The 20,952-nt window shown below is 36.9% G+C and overlaps 1 protein-coding gene across 4 annotated transcripts in view; it reads right to left on the minus strand.

The window, feature by feature from the left end:
- The window catches only part of Col4a6 (collagen type IV alpha 6 chain), a 416,524-nt gene that overhangs the window by 50,283 nt on the left and 345,289 nt on the right, over positions 1-20,952 (minus strand). For all 4 annotated transcript variants that reach the window (XM_087196743.1, XM_021241635.2, XM_087196744.1 and 1 more), the window contains exons 8-13: positions 19,821-19,856; positions 9,554-9,616; positions 8,721-8,756; positions 7,432-7,473; positions 5,991-6,083; positions 4,413-4,466 (exon numbers count right to left, since the gene is read on the minus strand). In XM_087196743.1, coding sequence (XP_087052869.1) covers positions 4,413-4,466; positions 5,991-6,083; positions 7,432-7,473; positions 8,721-8,756; positions 9,554-9,616; positions 19,821-19,856 — 324 coding nt within the window. The remainder of the gene's footprint in view (positions 1-4,412; positions 4,467-5,990; positions 6,084-7,431; positions 7,474-8,720; positions 8,757-9,553; positions 9,617-19,820; positions 19,857-20,952) is intronic.

Below are 20,952 nucleotides of genomic sequence, written 5' to 3' on the forward strand. Positions count from 1 at the left end.
AATGACCTAGAGAATAAAACTATGCCAAAGGATAAAGAAAATGACATCTAGGAACTTTCTCATACCCCTGCCTATCTTGCCCATAGGTAAAAATATAAGAGAGCCTTGCATTCCTTTAGGAAGCAGAGAGACTTTGCATTCTTGCTTTCTTAGAGTCTAAGAGTTTGTGCTACATTGTCAACTAAAGTAAGTAAGTGGAAAATGTATGAAGGCAAAATAAAAGAAAGAAACTTGTGTGTGGATTAGAGCCAATGAAAGATAAATGGCTTGGCAGGACACTGTGCTGTAGGCTCAGCCTGTCTTTTGGCATGAGGAGGTACTGTACAGGAACCTTGCTGAACAATCTGTTCTAGCAAGATGTCCTGAGATCAGCCTGTTGGCCCTCAATGTGAGTGATTCTGCATCCTGAATTGGCTGCTCCCACTCTCACACTTGCCCATAGCTCAGAAAGCCTCATTCCATCACTAGTTTAGCTGTTTCCAGGCCTGCTTTCCCGGCCTTGGGCTCTTGATACTTTTTGGTTCTATGGAAACTTCACTGAAGGAGATCCCACCTACTTAGCAGTTATTTCAGATCCACTTAGCAGTTACTTTAAGGATTTATAGTTTCTTCTCTTCTCCCTCCCCTCATTTCATACAGTTTGCTTTCCTCTATGTTTGCTAGTATCTTGGGAGAGGACATAGGAGTGGGTATACAGTTCTCTCTGACAACCTCCATGGACAACCTGTGGCTTATACATGTGAGTGTGCTGCTGGGGACAAAGAGATGAGATAGAATGTGTAAAGCTGAGACTGAGACAGAAAATCAGGAATATTTGACCACTGCTGATGGGCAAGAGAAAGAATGTGAGGCATAAATCCACCAGATTGGATACTTTGTCTCCTGCAAAGATTTGGGCTCAGATAGGAAGAAACGAATGGTTAAAGGGAACATTGTGGATTCCCTAGAGATTTCCGTCCTCATCACAGCCTTGTTTTCCAGTGAGCATGGATAATTGAAAGTCAGAGTGAGGGCTTTGGATTTGAGAACTGTGTTTCCTCTGAAAAGCCTTGAATACTTTATATGTTTTATCACCTCTCCCCTCATAACTTTTCCACAAAGCACATCAGGTACCTAAGAATGTTGTTCCAATTAAGCAGATAGAGATATCACAGCAAAGGAGTTACATGATTTGGGTCACACATCATATCTGTGCTAAAGTGGGCTGAGAACACTGGTCTCTTGGTTTTCACCTTATGAAAATACGCTGTTTTGTGTAAAAAGAGATACTGTCCAGATCTGATGTCTTTACAACTGGGGTTTCTATTTTCCAGTCCACACTGAGCTTGAAATGGCATGGCAAGGACCAGAGTGCATCGTCCTTTGTCATTCTCTTTCTTTTGCAAGATAAAAGGGAGCATGTTTAAACTGCAGCAGAGGAAATCCTCTGAGGTTGAACTGAAGAAAGGGGGAAAGAGGTAACCCGAGCTAGTGAATCCCAAGGCAGCAGAGATCATAAAATCCTTTCTTAAAAATCTAGAGACCAAAACACCACAGCGGCCCTGCCTAGAATGAACTGGACTGTAGGTGGCAGCATGGTATGGGTAAAAAGCTCCAAACTGCCTAGAATTCAACAGAGCTGAATGTCAGCCGCAGCTCTGCTAATGACCATCTGAGCAACTCTGGACAAGCCTCTCCCTCTGTTCAGGCTGTATTTTCCTGAGGGATAAGCCTGAGCTCAATTCACTTACCTCACAGGGATGACACAAGGTACCTAGAATCTATGTGTAATGCTCTACAAAGTACACTCCCCAATGCACTTATGAAGTGCTGTCCAATTAAAAACATGACGTGACCTACTATGTCATTTTCAATTTTCTAGTAGCCACATTACAAAAGTAAAACAGAGATTAATTTTATGATATATTTTCTTTAACCAAATATATCTTAAATTTTGTTATTTTCACATTCAACTGAAAATTGTTCCTGAGATATTTTAGGCTATTTTTCATATTAGGTTTCTGAGGTCTAGAGTGAATTTTATAATTACAGTACACACCATTTCAGATCAGCCACATTTCAAAAGGTCGGTAGTCATATGTGGCTATTGGTCATCTTAATTGAACAGCACAGTTTTACACTTTGTAAAGAAATTTCACATATATTGTGAGTTTGGCCTCAGAAGAGTAGATATCATCTCTGGCATGTTGCAGATACTCAGAGAGAAGTTTATTTGTCAAAGTCCTAGAGCTGGAGCTAGTTCCTTGTCAGGCATATCCATCCTGTGGTTTGTAGGTTGCTTGCCCTCTTTTTAAAAAATAATAAAAAATAAAAAGGAACGTTTTTTACTTATATACATGAACTATATTATATATTTTATATGTGGCCCAAGATAATTCCTTTTCACTCAGTGCATCCCACAGAAGCCAAAAGGCTAAACACGTATAGAAGGTCTGGGTGTTTTCTCTCTAATACCAAGCTTCTCTTCTTTTCTGTTCATTAGCTGCAGAGCTGATTAAAATCAAGGGCACTGATCAATGTTTCTCTATGCCCCTTTGCTTCTATGGAGTAATAAAGGTGTTCATAGAAGCAACCTGTGCCACTGGCTCCCTGGGTTCTGCTTTTTGGCCACCCAGGGAAACCCAAAATGTTTCAAAGTACAGTACTGTAGGGAAGGCCTGGAGCCAGGTATCCTCCCTGTGCTAGCAAGTGGGGCCAGACCTTGTCATATTCAATTCATCCATTTTCCTCCTGATTCCTATCTCCAGTCCAAGAAAATCTGGTCAGCTTCTTCAAAACACATTCTGTGATTTAAGATACATCAAACAGTCAAATGTAATGTATTGGTATTCTTTGTTTTCTCATTCAAACAAAGCACTTGTAAGACTATATGGCTATGTATGATAATCATACATTTGAATTTTGCCTTGTTAACTGATACTAAATAACTGCTCATAATTACTGACGATGACATGGCCACTATATTTTTAAAATTCACTGTCTTTTAGAAACACTGAGGTATTTATGATGAAATAATATGTCTATTATTTGCTGCAGATTAGCCATGCTAATTGTTGAATTGTTGTGATGGATATATAGCAGGATCATTATGCCATTCTTTCTGCTTTTGTATATGTTTGAAATGTTCCATAATAAAAGGTCTAATACATTCACATTTTGAATCTATCCACTCTGGTCCATTCTCCATTGCTATGCCCACAGTCTAAGACACTGGCATGATCTTTTACCTGGGTTACTGCAAGAGCCTGTGTTTGCTGCTCCACCCTCTCCCACCTCTCCCCCACTCAACCACAGTGATCTTAAGAATACAAGTTAGAGCATTTGAATGGCTTCCTAATACCCTTAAAAGCCACATTTGACCTACAAAGCTGGCCATGACCTGGCTCCTGCCTCTCTGCCTGTTTCTTAGAGTTACTTATTCTGTGCTGCCCATTCTCCTTCTTGCTGTTCCTCCAAAGTACTGAGCTTTTTCCAACCTAAAGATCTTGGCCCCAAACTCTCTGATCTTTATATGATTTGCTTTCACAATGTGCAGATGTCAGTTCATGTATCACATACTCAGAGAGGTCCTTTTGATCACTCTATCCCAAGTGGCTCACTCTGTTCTCCATCCATACTCCTTCACTTTACCTGTTTTCTTTCATTTACATATCATCATTACATGAACATGTTTGTTTGTTTGCTTTGTGGTACTAGGGATGGAACCCAGGGCCTCATGCATACCAGGCAAACACTTTACCATTGAGCCATACTCCCAGACCATTCTTACTGAGACTCATTTCTTTACTTGTTTATTTGCATATCATCCTTCCCTTCCCCATTAGAATGTAATCTAAAGGACAGGGACTTTTACTTAGTTACTGTTGTCGTTTCTGAGTCCAGCAAAATATATAGCACATAGGTACCCTCAAAAGATATTTGGTGAGTGAAAGAGTCTAATCTAAAAAGGCAGAAACAAAAGTGAAGATAGGATTACTAAAAATAGCTACCATTTACTGAAGATTTGATAAGTGCTAGGCATGTATGAAATCCTTTTCATGCATAGTATCTCATTTAGTCCTCAAAGCCACCCTGTCATTGTCCCTTTTTTGTAGGTTAGGAAACTGAGACTCAGAGACCTAAGAAACTTTTTAAAAAGCTACAGTATGATGAAATTAGAAGTCAGTCCTAGATCTGTTCTAACCCTAGAGCTTGAGCCAATAACCTCTAAGACATATAGCCCTGTGGAGAAACATATTAATATCACTGTGAGTTCAAGAAACAAGAACATTTCCTTAAATGCTTTCTAATAGTGATAATCATAACATTTTCTCCAATAACTGTAGGAAGATATCTTCCTGTTAGCATCCTAGTGCTACACCTTTTGTCTAGTCAGAAACCTGAATACATGTCAACCAAGTAGGAAGACTTACCTGGAAGCCTGAAGGGCCGATCATTCCTGGGAGACCCGGAGGTCCTGGTTCACCCTGGAAAATTAATCAAAGGCTATTAAGTAGCTGCAGGAAATGATGAACACAAAGGAGGATGGCTTCATTAACAGTATCTGGGCTGAAGAGTGGGGATTGGAGCACAGGTAGTGGTGTAGATTATCACACTCTCCAACTATCAGCTGCACCAGGATGTTTTAGTTTAGGGAGCCCTTTGCCATGTGGAAAGGACCAATACCTATGACTGTTTAAAATAGAATCTCAAATGTATAGGCAAATTGGGAGATACAAAGGACGATTATCTGTTTTTCTTTTGGAAGAGGATGTTCAGTTTGGTTTCCCATAGCAAAATACAGGCTTCAGAGAAGTCAATGGTTTGGGGGAAAGGATAACAATTATAATTTGAATAGGGACACTTAACATTTTAATCTTCCTTTCCCTAATATGCTAATTTAACTATCTGTGCCATGGAAAGGCTCCCTTAGGTTTGGGAATGATCAAGGAGGCAGACACTCTCATACATTCTGAGACTTTCCAAATCAATGATTATTTCCTGTAAACGTAGAAGGGCCTGGAGCTGTTACTTCCACAAAGACAATATTAAAGGAGAGAGACCAAACCCATTTCCCTGCCTAGATCCCTTAATCATGGCAACAGAATCACAAAACTCAAAGGAACCCCATAAACGAAGGAAACGCAGGTTACCGAACATTACACAGCCATTCAAACACAACCATGTATATATTATACATCTATTCACACAAAAATATAGGTTATAAGACAGTTAAACTAGTCTATAGCTTGAGCCTTAGCAGTTTATATCAGGTGAATTGAGACATTTGCTGCCACTTGGTTATATATCTTAATTGTAGGGTCAACTTTCAAGGTAAATAACTTCTTAAAAAAGATAACTCAAAAGGAACCATTTATATGCTATGTGTTCTGGTGGGAAAAGGTGGCTTAATGAGGGTGTGACCTGGAAAGGTTTTTTTCTCTCCCTTCAGTATCTCTGCTTCCTGGGTGCCATGAAGTGAGCAGCTTTGCCTCTTCTATGCCCCTCTGGCATGCTGTTCTGCCCTCGAGCCAGCCAACCATGGACTATAAATGTGAGCCAAAATAAACCTCTCCTCCTATAAGTTGTGGTTGTTGGTTATTGTGTCCCAGCAACGAGAAAGTGACTAAGACAGATTTTAGTCACAGTGCACTGGGGACACAGGTTTAAGTAGTTTGGGAGTTAGAAGAGAAAAACTCAACTATCTAATGTTTGTTCTAAGTTATTCAGCATATCAAAAAAAGAATATTCAAGATAAAACAGAGAAAATAGCACTTACATGAATACTTAGGAACATAGGCATACTCACACCTACGCACTAAAAAACATACTTAAACTTTTAGAAAGCTTTTTACAAGAGACAAAACAAAGAAGGATTTTAACCCTTACTTCCAAATACAAATTCATTACTCAAAATTTTCAATTCTTTTAGTAGAGTCTGGTTATTAGAGTTGAATTCTGATATTGCTAGAAAAGGCTAATTAATTTTTCCTATTCTAAATGTTTACTACCTTGCATCCCTTCTTCCCTTTGGGGACACCCATGAATTCTAGTTCCCCAGTAGATGGTAGTGGTCCTGCGGGGCCAGGGAGGCCAACATCGCCCTGTAAAATCAAAGGCAACAATAAGTAGAAGATAAACCATGCAGACCATTTTTTTTTTTTTTTTGCAGAGGGAGGGTTTATCTTCTAGATGTAATTCACGAAGACTTTGTGCCCCTTGTTCCTTACACCACTGAGGAAACAAAAACTCTCATTGTCAAGGGATTGAGAAGAATTATAAGCCAGGAAAATGCATGTTGTAGCAGCAAAGCAGAGGGAAGAAACAAGATGATGAAGAGAAACCGCAAGATGATGATTGTCATGGTCATGCACAAAAGGGTGTTTAAAAGAGAGCCAAAAAGTGGGTTGATCAAGGTGAATTGTTACTTCTTGGTAGCAACAATAAGACTCAGTTGGTCCTACATTTGCCAAGAACACAAGCAAAGGGAGTAAAGTGTGTTTTGGAACATTGGAGGCTAGGGTTGCTCCTTTACAAGGCAGTGAAATTCACAACAACCAATTAGGGGGAGGCAAGCACCCAAATTACCATATAGTTTGTACAGAGGGACATGAAGAATGAGGAAAATGGTGAATGAGAGGCTAAGGAAGGGAAATGGAAGAGATAGATGAGATAGTGTGGTGTTTTGGATCAAAAATGTACCCCAAAAGACTCATGTGTTCAGAGGAGGGACTTTTGGAAGGTGATTATGGGGTTGCTAATCTCATCAATGAGTTCATAGCTGAATGTGCTGTTAGGAGGTGGACCTGGCTGGGGAAAGTGGGCCACTGGGGGATGTAACCTAAAGGATATATTCTTGTCTCTGGCCCCTTCCCCTCTCTCATTGTGTTTTAAACCTTTTTTTTTTCCTGGCTGCTAAGAAGTGAGCAGCTTTCCTCCACTATATTTCTGCATTGCAGTCAGCCAACCACGGACTGAAATCTCTGAGATCATGAACCAAAATAAATTGTGTATGCCAGGTATTCAGTCTCAGCAACAGAAAAGTGACTATTATAGATATAAAAGAGGAAGAAGAGGAGAAGGAGAAGAAAGAGGAAAGAGAGAGAGAAGTTTGAGAGCAGAGAATAAAAAGAAGGTGATGAGATATACAAAACAATAAAGAAATATCCAAATATGAGGAAGAGAAGTAATATAGTGTAAGAGACTATGTGTGTAGGACAGGTAAAAAGCAGGGAGATGACAATATTTGAAATAAAATGAACCACAAAAGCCTATGTATGGCATGTGCACATGCCACCCTCAAGGGATCCCTAGACTAAGTATTGGATGTGGGACAGAAAATACCCATTTCCTAAAGTAAAGAACCAAATTACCTTACATGAGCAGGCATGTAACCAAAGATGTTTCTTACAGCACATGGAATGCAGACTGTATTTTGTAAAATCTACTTACCTTGACTCCTTTTTCTCCTTGGAAACCTAACCCCATATTTCCCTGGGGCATAGAAGTATAGGGGAGAGAAACAAAATTAATTACTAACAACCAGCTCCAAGAACTTAAGTTGCAATGCAGTATTTTTTTCTTTATCAGAAAGTAAATTTGACCAAACCAGTATCTCTGGAGAAAGCAGATTATTTAGTGGCAGGAGACAAAATACCCCAAGACAAAGTATACTTACATCAGAGACAACCTACAATGTGGGAAAAAATTTTTATCAGCTGGTCCTCAGACAAAGGACTACTATCTAGAATATATGAAGAACTTAAGAAAATCAGAGCCCCCAAATATAAAGACCCAATTCAAAAAATGGGCATCTGAAATGAACAGGCATTTCTCAGACAAAGAAGTAAAAGCTGTAATAAACATATGAAAAAAATGTTCAACATCACCGGTCATTTGAGAGATGCAGATGAAAACAACACTGAGATTCCACCGCACCCCAGAAAGAATGGCTGCTATTAAGAAATCAGGCAATAACAAATGCTGGCGGGGTTGAGGAGAGAAAGGAACCCTTCTCCATTGTTGGTGGGAGTGCAGACTGGTGCAACCACTGTGGAAATCAGTATGGAGATACCTCAAAGAACTAGGATTAGAGGTCCCATTTGACCCAGTTATTACTCTGCTGGGTATCTTTCCAAAGGAATTAAAAGAATCATATCACAGCGATATATGTGCACCCATGTTTATAGCAGCACAGTTTGTAATAGCTAAAGGTTGGAAACAGCCCAAGTGACCATCAATTGCAGACTGGATAAAGAAGATGTGTTTTTTTTTTTTAATAAAATGGAGTACTACTCAGCCATAAAGAACGAGAAACTAGTGACGTTTATAGCTAAGTGGGTGCACATTGAGGCCATACTCTTAAGTGAAATAAATAGGACACACATGTGTAAATACCGAATAGTTTCTCTAGTTTGAGAAACTAAAAGCATAAATAAGGATTAAAATGTATAATTGATAGTGTGAAATAGGAAGATAAGATTTAATGAGGTAGGGGAAGTGGGAGGGGCAAGGGAAAGGAAAGAAGGGAAAGGAAAAAAAATATGAGAAAAGGAAAAACATGGAAACAAAGTCTTTGTAAATAGGGAAGGGTGGAGTGGGTAAAGGGAGGGCAGGGGAATGGGGAAAAAATAAGAACCAAGATACGTCATATAAAGGTACAAGATCCCAATGATGAATGTAACTGTATTGTATACCTAAAATGTACCAATAAACTTAATGAAAAAAAAAAGTATACTTACATCAGGACCAGGGAAACCAGGGGGGCCTGAAGGACCCTAAGTTAAAAACAGAAAGAAAAGAGTTAGCACTTCTTACTTTACATAAAAAAGAACAAGGACACATTGGAAATCATTAAGGATAAGGCCCCAACCCTGCTTGGTGTAGACTGGCTTTGGTATATAGCAGACTTTAGCTCTTCCCAGGATATTCTACCTCCTTTGAAATCTTCAATTTGACCTGGTAACCAGATTCATGCTAATGTAGTAAAGGCTTCTTTTTATTCCTTCCAACAGGTCAGAAATTTTAAAGTGACTCATTGAAGCTAAGCCAAAATAATAAGTGTTAGGAATCCATGCATTGCAGAGAACAATCTGGGCACAGGACTTTCCTAGGACTGCAGAGATGACTAGCTATGCTTTTCCTACACTAGTGACGTATAGATTTGATATTAGAAAAATAGGAGGTAGGTATGTACAGCTATCCAAAGTGCACTTCCTAAAAGAATTCAACAGCTTTTCATTGTTCAGGGTAGATGATAGTGGTGGTGGTATGATTGATTAGCAGTATCTGTTGTGGGTAAAGGTGGCAATCAGGGTGTGAGACATCTGTCATTCTTTGTTATGTGTTTAGACCAGAGGATTTGGAGAAATAAACTGGATGGTCAGAAAGACTGAAAAATAAAGAAAACCACTCACTCAAAGGAAGAGCATGTTTCATTTTAATACCCCAGAAATGAAAGTTGCCCTCCAGTAAGAGGGCCTAAATTACATAAATTTACATTTAACACATGGCATGGTGAAGGAAACATTCATGTGAATATTGTGTTCACATATTAGATTTAAGTTAGTCTTACTTGCAATCCTAGTAGCCCCATGGGTCCTGCATCTCCAGGAGTTCCAGGTGGTCCTTGTGGGCCCTAGACAGGCAAGTTTTTACAAAGATCAAAAAGCAAGACAATTTCCCAAGAAAAAATGAAAATATGTACATCCATACAAGAATGTTCACAGCAACTTTATTCCTAACAGTCAAAATTGGAAATGCCCCAGGTATCCACTGATACAAAGATTGATAAATAAACTGTGATATCTCCATACAGTGGCTTAAGTACTCAACATTAAAAAGGATCAAACTACTGATAAATGAAACTGTGGATGAATATCAAAAGCACTGTGCTAAGTAAGAGAAGCTAGAATCCAAAGGCTACATATTATACTATTTTGTACATATGAAATTCTAGAACAGGCAAAAATTGATCTATGGTGGTGAAAAATCAGAATGGCAGTTGCTTATGGGGTGGGCAGGGGCAAGGATTGCCTGGAAAGAAGCACTAGGGAATATTCTAAGGTGATAGGAATATTCTGTATCTTGAAGTTTGTGGTACAAGTAGTATGCATTTAAGTGCACATTCAAGATTTGAGGATTTCACTGTATGTAATTTTTACATAAAAGGAAGAACTGCAAACAAATATTGAAGTCTAGCTAACAATAAGTATGCTTTGGTATTTAGAAGTAAGTGTTCTATTGTCTATAGTTTACTTTGAAATGCACCAAAAGTAGAATGAATTGATAAATCGAGGGATGGACAGGTGGATATACAAGGGATAAAGCAAGTATCATAAAATATTAGTGGTATGGGTGTTCACTGCCAAATTCATTTAATCTTGTTATATATTTGAATTTTCCTATGAAAGTGTTGTAAAAAAAGAAAAACTTTATAAAGACAGCAAAACAATTATTTAAGATCAGATAGAGTAGACTTCAAGACAAAGAATATTACCAGCGACAAAGAAATGACATTTCATAATGATAAGTAGGTCAATACACAGAGAAGACAATAATATTAGATATATCTGGATCTAATAGCAGAACTTCAAAATAAATGAAGGTAAAATTGATAAAACTGCAAAGAGCAATAGAAAAATTTACAATTCTATTTGGAAGCTTTTAACATCTGTCCCTCAGTAATTAATAGAACTAAAAAAAATCAGGCAGGATACTGATGATAAAAACAACATTATCAATTACCTTGACCTAATGGATATTGTTTAGGTCATTATATCCAATAGAAGCTGAATCCATATTCTTTTCAAGCACATATGAAGCATTCACCAAGATAGACTATGAAGCTGGGCCATAAAGCAAATTTAAAGGTTTGAAATCACACAGTGTCCCATTTTAATGGCAATGAGAGCAGACTAGAAATCAATAATAAAAAGACAGCTGGAGGAAACGTCCAGAAAGATGATAGAGTGCTAAGTAGCAACAAATCAGCCTCTCCTCTCCAAGATTTGGAATTCAGACACTGAGAAATAACAACTTGGGGCGGGGGATGGGGGTGGATCCCGGGGTCTGAGGAAAGATTTGACAGGAAAATTTGAGCCTACAAAGAAATTTAAGAGTCAGAACACAATGAAGAAAAAGGAAAGGGGCAATCTGCACTTTCTCCCCAGCTCCTGGCACTCGAGAAAAAGGAAGACCCAATCTACAGAGACACAGTGAAAGTAAGTGACTACAGAGGCCTTCAGGGAGAAACATACCAGTGGAATGGACCAGCAGATGCTGTGTGCTAAAACAAATGGTGAGTGACTCCAGTCCAAGTGTTTTTTGTATTCCCTGGAGAGAGTTCTTGGACACTGCCACAAAACCATAGACATGGGAAGATAACCACAGGATTAAAATAAGAGAAACTTCCTTTTTTGTTTTTTAGTTTGTCTGTTTTCATTTCTTGTGAGTGTGAGCATTGTTCTTAGATTTTTGCTTTTTTTTTCTCTTCTTTCCTCTTGTCTTCTTCACCAATTTCTTGGAGCTTGGGTAATCTTCCTTTGTCCTTCAGCCTTGCTTCTAATCTTTTTCTTCTTTTATTTCTTTATTTTTCTCTTTTCTCCTTTAAATTTTCTCCCCTTAATTATTTTTCTCTTATTTTACTATTTACATTACCTCTTTCTCTTTCTCCCTCTTTTTTCTTTTTAATTTATTGTCAGTTTTTTGTCTTATTCCTACCTATTCTACAGACATCCTTCTACTCGCCAATAAGACCCTTTGAAACACTTCTCTCTCCTCCTTCTCAGATCATAGAGTTTAAGGTTTCAAAGTTTCCTTTTTGCATGCTCCAATTTTCCAGCTCTAAATTTTAATAGTATAACCATAAAGCTTTGTTAATCTTTTGATGGTTAACTCTGTAAAATTACTTTTGAATCTTTCCTACAATTAGCAAAGATATAGCTGTTGCATTTAGTACATATTAGTTGTGAGCCAATTCCTGGGTTGCCTTAATGTTTACATCATAATTGACAGTTTCTTCTTTAGGATCAAGGGTGGTACATAACTGGTTTTTATGGTATCTTAATATCTAATTTGTCTTGGGCAATACTACTGTAGCTGTTTTGCTTCATATTAACAGGGTCACATAATTGTCACAATTTCTCTGTAAGACAACACTCAGATTGCCTTTGTGACAACAGTGGCATAGCTGGGGAGTAGAAGGGCTAGTTTTTCCCTGAGCTGGTACAGTTTTTGGGTGGCATTATTGACCAAAAGGAAAATTATATTATAACAATTTACTACATTTTAACATGGTGGTGATTTGAGTATATTGCAATATGAATGTTTTTCTCTATATGTAATTTACATTTTTTATTTAAATAGGTTAAGATATTCAGATATGTTGGAGGGATGCAAATTGAAGGACCATTCTGAGCAGCACGAACTATAGCTATGCACCGTGTGACTTAATAATACTAGAGTGCATTCTCAGATAACTTGCTTGCTGGACTAACGACACTATGTATTCCTCTCCCAAAATATCCAAGATGGTTAAATCTTGGGGCCATGGCAAAAGATTATAGTTAGCTATGCCCAAAGTACATCACTAAAAAGCAATTAAAGAGATCTCTATATTAGCAACAAAGTCTTTAGAATGTAAGTATCCACAAATCTCAGCACAAAACAAAGCAAACTAATAAACAAAAACAATAGAAACATGAGAAGAAAAGACAACAAAACATCTCCCAGAACTTTCAACTTTCTGAAAGTTGAAATCCAGGGGGCACTGAAGGGCAGAATAGTATAAGTCATACACCAGAATTACTTGAAAGGACAGCAGAGGAGATTAAAAATAGCTCACAGAGATACTCAGGGGGAGATTAGAGAAGATACAACGGAACAGAAAACAGAATAATAATAGTAATAACCAAGTAATAACAATAATGACCAAAAAGGTTCAGGAGCTCTTGTAAGACACTAATAAAAAGATAAATGAGCTAAATAAAATGATATAGAACAAGAATTATGAGTTTAACAAAAAATTAGACTCCATGACAATGTTTCAACCAGAAATTCAGGAGATAAAAAATCATATTGAAACTATGGGGAACAGGACTGACCAATGGGAGGATAGAATTTCAGAACTAGAAGATAATGACGGCTTTAAAGACCAATGACTCAAAAGCACCTCAAAAACAAAAAGAGAACATGAAAAATGGATCCAACAACTGCTAGATGATGCAAAGAAGACCAATCTAAGAATAATTGGAATAAATAAAAAAAATCAGAAAAGGAAAAAAATGGAAACAAAGTCTTTGTGAATTGGGAAGGGAGGAAGGGGTGAAGGGAGGGCAGGGGAATGGGGAAAAAATAAGAACCAAGATACATCATGTAAAGGTACAAGATCCCAATGATGAATGTAACTGTATTGTATACCTAAAATGTACCAATAAACTTAATGAAAAAAAAAGAAGACAACACAAATAGTGTAAAAAAACCTGTTCACAGAAATAATGGCAGAAAACTCCCCAAATATAGGGAAAGAAATAAACATACAGATAAGTGAGACATATAGAACACCAAACAGCCATGACTGAAAGAGAACCTTTCCATGCTACGTTATACTCAAAGTTCCAGAATTCCATCACAGGGACAAAATTTTAAAGACTGATAGAGAAAGGCAATGAATCACAATACAATGTACACTCATTAGAATCACAGAAGACTTCTTTATACAAACCTTAAAGGCCAGGAGGGCTTGGAGCAAAAGTGTTTCAAGCTCTAAAAGAGGACAACTTCCAACCGCAATTTATGTATCCTGCAAAACTTTCCTTTAAAATTTATGGAGAATTAAGTATTTCCATGACAAGGAACATTTCAAGAAATTCATGACAACCAAACAGAATTACAAAGAATATTCAAGGATATCCTAGAAAGAAATAATGAAGCCAGTGATGTCAATAAGTCAAAAAGAATGAATGCAACTAGGGTGAGCAGCTAAATGAAAAGAAAAAAAATGAGGAAATCAGCAACAGGAAAATAATGCAATGACAGGAATAAGTCAGTACCTCTCAGTAATAATTCTCAATGTGAATGGCTTCAATTCCCCAATCAAAAGACATAGATTGGCAGAGTGGATCAAGAAAGAAAACCCAGCAATATGCAGCATATAAGAAACAGTATACAAGGTACAATTTAAAATAATATACAGATTAAAAATCAAAGGATGGAAAACAATATACTGTGCAAGAGGAACCTGGCAAAAAGCAGAAGTTGCTACCTTAATTTCAGACAGAGTGGATTTCAAGCTAAGGCTGATGAGAAATGACAAAAAAAGGTCACTACATATTGGTTAAGGGAACAATTCAACAGGAAGAGATAACAATTATAAACATATATGCTGCACCAAATACTGGATCATACAACTTCAAAAAACTAACACTAATGGACATGAAATTCAGATAAGCACCAATACAATTTTAAGAGGGAGGTCAATACCCCACTGTCACAAATGGACAGATCAACTAGAGTAAAAAATCAAAAGAGAAACATCAGAATTAAACCAAATCTTTGAACAGATGGACTTAGTAGATAGCTACAGAGTGTTGCATCCAACAACAACAGAATACACATTCTCAGCAGCACATGGGACTTTCTCCAAAACAGACCACATAGTTGCCCATAAAATATGCTTAGTAAATACAAAAGAATTGAAATTATCCCATGTATATTATTGAACTATAGTGCATTGAAACTAGAAATAAATGGCAAAAGACAGCACATAAATTAGGCAAATATATAGAAATTAATACCCTCTTGAATAATCAATGGCTCACAGATGAAATTAAGTAAGAAATTAGACAGTTTCTACAATCAAACAATAACACCAGTATGACATAGCAGAACCTATGAAATGCAATGAAAGTAGTCCTAAGAGGGAAGTTTATAGCAGTGAATTCCCATATCAGAAAAACAGAATAAGCTCAAATAAATAGCGTAATGACACACCTCAACATCCTAGAAAAATAAGAGCAATTTAAACCCAAAGCTAATATGAGAAAGATTATAAAGATTAGGGCAGAAATTAATGAAATTGAGACTAAGAAAACAGTACAGAGAATCAATGCATTGAATTGTTGGTTCTTTGAAAGATTAAACAAAATAGGCAAACCTTAACCAACCTTACTAAAATAAGAGAAAAAAGACCCAAATCTATGCAATTATAAATGAAAAAGGTGAAATCACAATAGATTCTGCTGACATCCAGAGGATTATTGGTAACTACTTTGAGAAATTGTACTCTAATAAAATGGAAAATTCTGAAGAAATGGATAAATTCCTAGATCCATATGATTTACCAAAGCAGAACCAAGAAGATATAAAAATCCTAAATAAGCCAATATCAGTCAGTGAAATTGAAGAAGTAATAAAAAAACTACCAACTAAGAAAAGCCTAGGTCCTGATGGATTCACTGCAGAATTCTACAAGAACTTTAGAGAAGATATAATGTCAATAATTCTCAAACTCTTTAATGAAATTGAAAGGGAAGCAGTACTCCCAAACTGATTCCTCATAGCAAACATTACCCTGATTCCAAAACCAGAAAAGGACCCAGTCAAAAAAGAGAACTACAGGCCAATCTCTTTAATGAACATAGATGCAAGAATCCTCAGTAAGATAATGGCAAAGAGAATGCAGCAAATTATCAAAAAGATACATCATGACCAAGCACAATTCATTTCAGAGATGCAGAGATGTTTCAACATGCAAATCAATAAATGTAATACACCACAAAAAAGAAGCAAGGACAAAAATCACATTATCATCTCAGTAGATGCAGAAAAAGCATTTGACAAAATCCAACATCCATTCATAATAAAACCCCTGAAGAATATAGGAATAAGTCTTTATCTTCTTTATCTCAATTTGATAAAAACCATCTATGACAAACTAATGGCCAACATCATACTAAATGCAGAGAAGCTTAAAGCTTTCCCCCTAAAACCAGGAACAAGACAAGGATGTCCACTATTACCACTTCTGTTCAATATAGTTCTCTAAACATTAACTATATCAATAAGTGAAGAGAAAGAAATAAAAAGATACGGTTAGTGAAGGAAGAAGTTAAATTATCATTATTTGCTGATGACATGATGCTCTATATAGAAGATCTCAAAAACTCCACTAAAAGATTCTGAGAACTAATAACCAAATTTGGTAGAGTATCAGGATACAAAGTCAACACTCAAAAATAAATAATGTTCCTGCATACAAATAACAAACTCACTTAGAGGGAAATTAGGGGAAAATACCTTTCATAATGGCATCAAGAAAAATGAAATACTTAGGAATTAATCTAACCAAGGAAGTGAAAGACCTCTAGAATAAGAGCTATAGTACTCTGAAAAAGGAGATTGAAGAGGATATCAAAAAGTAGAAAAATATTCCCTGTTTCTAGATAAGGAGAAACAATATAGTGAAAATAGCCATACTTACAAAACTGTTGTATAGATATAATGCAGCCCAAGTTAAAATATCAACAACGTTCTTTACAGAACTGGAGAAACTGATCCTAAAATTCATATGGAACCAGAAGTGACCTGGAATAGCAAAAGCAATTCTGGGCAATAAGGGCAAGGCAGGTGCATCACAGTTGTACTACAAGTTGTACTACAAGTTGTACTACAGAGCTACAGTGATTAAAAACAGCATGATATTGGCAAAAAACAGACTTGTGGATCAATGGAAGAGAATAAATGATGCAGAAACAACTCTCAGCTATGTTATCTTTGACAAAATGCCAAATCCCTTTGCTTGAGGAAAGATAGCCTCTTTAACAAATAATGTGGGGAAAATGGGATATCCACAAACCAAAAGATGGACCTATACTCATATCTCTCACCATGCACTAAACTAAAATCAAAATGGATCAAGGATCTAAACATTAGAACAGAAACACTTAATCTGATGGAAGACAAAATAAGTAAACTTCTTGAAGACATAGTGTAGGCAAATACTTTCTGAACAAAATTCCAGTTGCACAAGAAATAATAACAAATATGAACAAATGGGATCACATAAATTAAAAAGCTTCTGCACAGCAAAGAAACCATCAACAAAGTGAGGAGACAACCAACGGAATGGGAAAAAGAATTATGCCAACTCTTCCCCAGAGGAAGGAATAATATTTTAGAATATATAAAGAACTCAAAAAAATTAACCTTCCAATTTTAAAAACCCAATTAAAAATGAGTATCTGAAAAGAATATATCCTACTCAGATGAAGAAATGCAAAAAACCAATACATATATGAAAAAATGTTCAACATTGCTGGAAATTCAAGAAATGCAAATTCAAACAACATTGAGATTCCATCTCACTCCAGAAAGAATGGTTGCCGTCAATAAATTAACCAATCACAAATGCTGGTGAGGCTGTGGGGAGAAAGAAACCCTGCTTCATTGTTGGTGGGACCATAAACTGATACAACCACTATAGAAATCAGTGTGGAGATTCCTTAAAAATTTAAAACTAGAGGTTTTTTTGATTCAGATACTCCCCTTCTAGGTATCTTCCCAAAAGATTTAAAGACATCAAACCACAGTGATGTATGCATACCCATATTTATAGCAGTGCAAATCATAATATCTAAATCTTAGAAACAGCCTATATACATCAACAGATGAATGGATAAAGAAATTGTGGTATTTATATACAATGAAGTACTACTCTGCCATAAAGAAGGATAAACTTGAGTCATTTGTAGGAAATTGGATGCACCTTGAGAACATAATATTAAGTGAAGTAACACAGAAGCTTAAATAGCACATGATTTTTCTTATATGAAACAACTATATATATTTAATTAAAAGACAAATAATAGGAAAAAAGATAGTGAAAGAAAATAAAGTATTGTAATCCAGTGCAGAAATGTATTTTAAAATGTATTTTGACTTAGTACAATTGTCTTACATGTTCTTTGGCTTATTAGTCTGCTTTTTATTCTGCATATATGATAATTAAGTTTATAAGGTATTATAACTAAATAAATCTGATTCTGCAAAAATAGAAGTTGGGGAGGAAAACCCCCCCAAAACTAGAAAGTTGCCAAATATTTAAGAATAAGATAACAAACAAACTTCTAAGCACTTCATGGGTCAAAGAAAAAGTAAGAAGAGAAATAAGAAAATGTTTAGAACAGAATAACAATACTAAAGCAAGCCAATGAAATCAAGAGAAAGATGGTCTGGAGAAAATGTAAGGCCTGCTCCCAATGGAAGGCAGGATGAAGGTGACACATACCTAGATAAAGGCAGGAGAGTCTAAGAGAGGTGAGAACTTAGGAGGAAGAAAAGAGAGGGGTGTAAGATTCCCTAAAAGTGAATGATAGTATGAATACTGCTTTGAAAATAATCAACAACCTATTGTCTCCTTACTAATCACAAATCTCTTATTTAACCACCAAATACCTTCTTCTCAAATCTAGGTACTTTACATATTGTGCCTGTGTAGACAAACACTGTACCTTTCATGGAAAGGAAATGAATCTCCAAGAGAAGCTATGCAGCAAATACAGTGAATGTTATTCTATGAATTTAGTGAACACAATATTTAAGCCAATTTTGTTTAGCTCTAGGGGACCTATATGCCCTTGGTCCTTGCTCATCTTTGTTTTGGGGTGGGCCTGTAGTCCTTCTAGTTTCCTGTCTAAAGACTCCTCCCACTGCCAACAATACCATCTATACTTCTCAGAAACTACTTCTTTCTTTCAGATACAAGTCTCCCATGATGCTTCCTTAGTTGAACAGCATGTCTTCATCTATGCTACTGTGGAATTTCTAGGATACATTTCTACTATTTATTTTTCACATACTTGGGGACAGGGACTGTTGTCTATGTTGTCTCAGGGATTACTCACAGCACTTTGCTGATAGTAGGTGCTTAATAGCTGTTGAGGACTGAAAAAAGAAAGGAGGGAAAGAAGGAAGACAGAAGGGACAATTCTTAGGCTACTTCAAAGGAAAGTGATGGAAATGTGGAATCTCAAGGAAAAAGAAAGCTCGTATTAATATAATGTATGGTCTTTTCTGGTCTAAATACTTTCCTAATATATCTCTGGGAATACAGTAGCCCCTCCTTATCCAAGGTTCTACTTTCCTTGATTTCACTTACATCCAGTAAACTAGATTGGAAATATGAAATGGAAAAAGTATTTCAATGCTTGTGTTCAAGTAACCCTTAGGTAGTAACCTAATGCTATGTCCCAATGCCTACATCATTCAACTCACTTCACCTCTCAAATAGGCATTGTATCATCTCATATCTTCACAAGCGGAAGGGTTAATACAGTACAGTAAGGAATTTTAAGAAACAGAGAAGGGGAGAAGGAGGAAGAGAGGGATGGAAGAAAGGAGGGAAGGATGGAGAGAGAGAGAGCAAGAGTACATTCACATAACATGTTTTACTGCATAACACTATACTTGTTTATTGTTATTGTCCTTGATCTCTTACTGCACCTAGTCTATAAATTAAACTTTATCACATGTATGTATGTACAGGAAAAACACAGTACATATAATGTTTGATATTATCCATAGTTTCAGGCATGTACTGGGCGTCTTGAAAGGTATGACTTCATACAAGTCCCTGGCCAAAAGTCTGAAAACTTGTCAGGCAACTTGAGGTGAACAAGTCAAACTCTCAGTACCTGGTCTTCTGGAAAATGTAAACAGTACCACCTATTCTATCTCAACTCTCTAGCTTTCCCTTCGGAGCTTTGAGTACCACAGAGAAGGACAAAAAAATACCATCAGTGACTACTGCCTAAACACTGAGAGCTCAACATATGACAACTTACCATGATTCCATCCAGTCCAGGCAACCCAGGATTCCCCTGAGAAAGAGACAAATGCAGGACACTGAAGAGATTAATAAATTAAACCTGAAGTATTTCAGACAATTAATATAAAATTCATGGGGATAAAAATGCATTGCCAAAACTTGGGCTGCTCTGTCAAGGCCTTGTGCTTTAAATAATGCATAAATTGAACATATTCAACCATTTACTTTTTTCCTATGAAAAATCTGGACTCTAGAAGACAAATATTATAGCCTTGGCTGAACAGGATTTCACACTTTTCTTGGATTAATTAATTTTCACCTTTGCTAGGAATTTATCAATTAGAAATTGCTTCTGTGGGCTGGTGAATTTCCTGCTCTTTTTGGAGGAAGGCAAAACTACCTTCCTGTGTGCCTTCCTCTCCAGAGAATCTGTGTCCATATGTGTACAATCCAAATCAGACACTTCAAGGGAAAAATAAACAGAGCATACAGTCTCTAATCATGTTTTAATTACTTTTCAGCATCTTAAGTCACCGTATGAATCTGTAATAGAACCATCTTGTTGAAATTGCTGTGTCTCACTGGATCCAGCGTCTCTTGATTTTGAACAAACCATTTAATCAGTGTTTTTATAAGACAATGGCTACATTATAACTCCTGCTAGTCTTACCCTACTTGGCTTACAGTAAAAAAATCAGCTCTCTGTAGCATGGAAAGAGCACTGTCCGGGGTTTAGCTCTTTGGTGAACTGGCTGTATGGTTCTTAGCGAGTCACAGAGCCTCATTTTTTCTATCTGCAAAATGAGTAATATGAATCCAGTAATTATGAGGCCCTGTCCAACTGTATCTTCTGCTATAGGACCCATGCAAGAGTCCAAATCCCGTATCTTCTCCCATTCTTCAGCTACCCACCCCCATCACTGCCTTCCATAGTTTCCAGTGCCCTGGTTCTGTGCACTGATGGAAGACTGAAAAGTGTGATCAGTTAGCCAAGTGAGCTTGATACATCTTCCTCTCAGAGGTTGAGCATATATATTCCCATTTGCTACCAGGGCAATAATGGGCTCCTTTTCTATTCTGCAGTGGAACAGATCAACTATTTGGAGCCAGGGTTTACTGAGTCCTCACAAGGATATCAGGCAGCATAC

Source organism: Heterocephalus glaber, unplaced genomic scaffold, assembly GCF_053883595.1.
Source record: "Heterocephalus glaber isolate CG9 unplaced genomic scaffold, H.glaber_assembly_v1.0 deba00001613, whole genome shotgun sequence".
NCBI lineage: Eukaryota > Metazoa > Chordata > Mammalia > Rodentia > Bathyergidae > Heterocephalus > Heterocephalus glaber.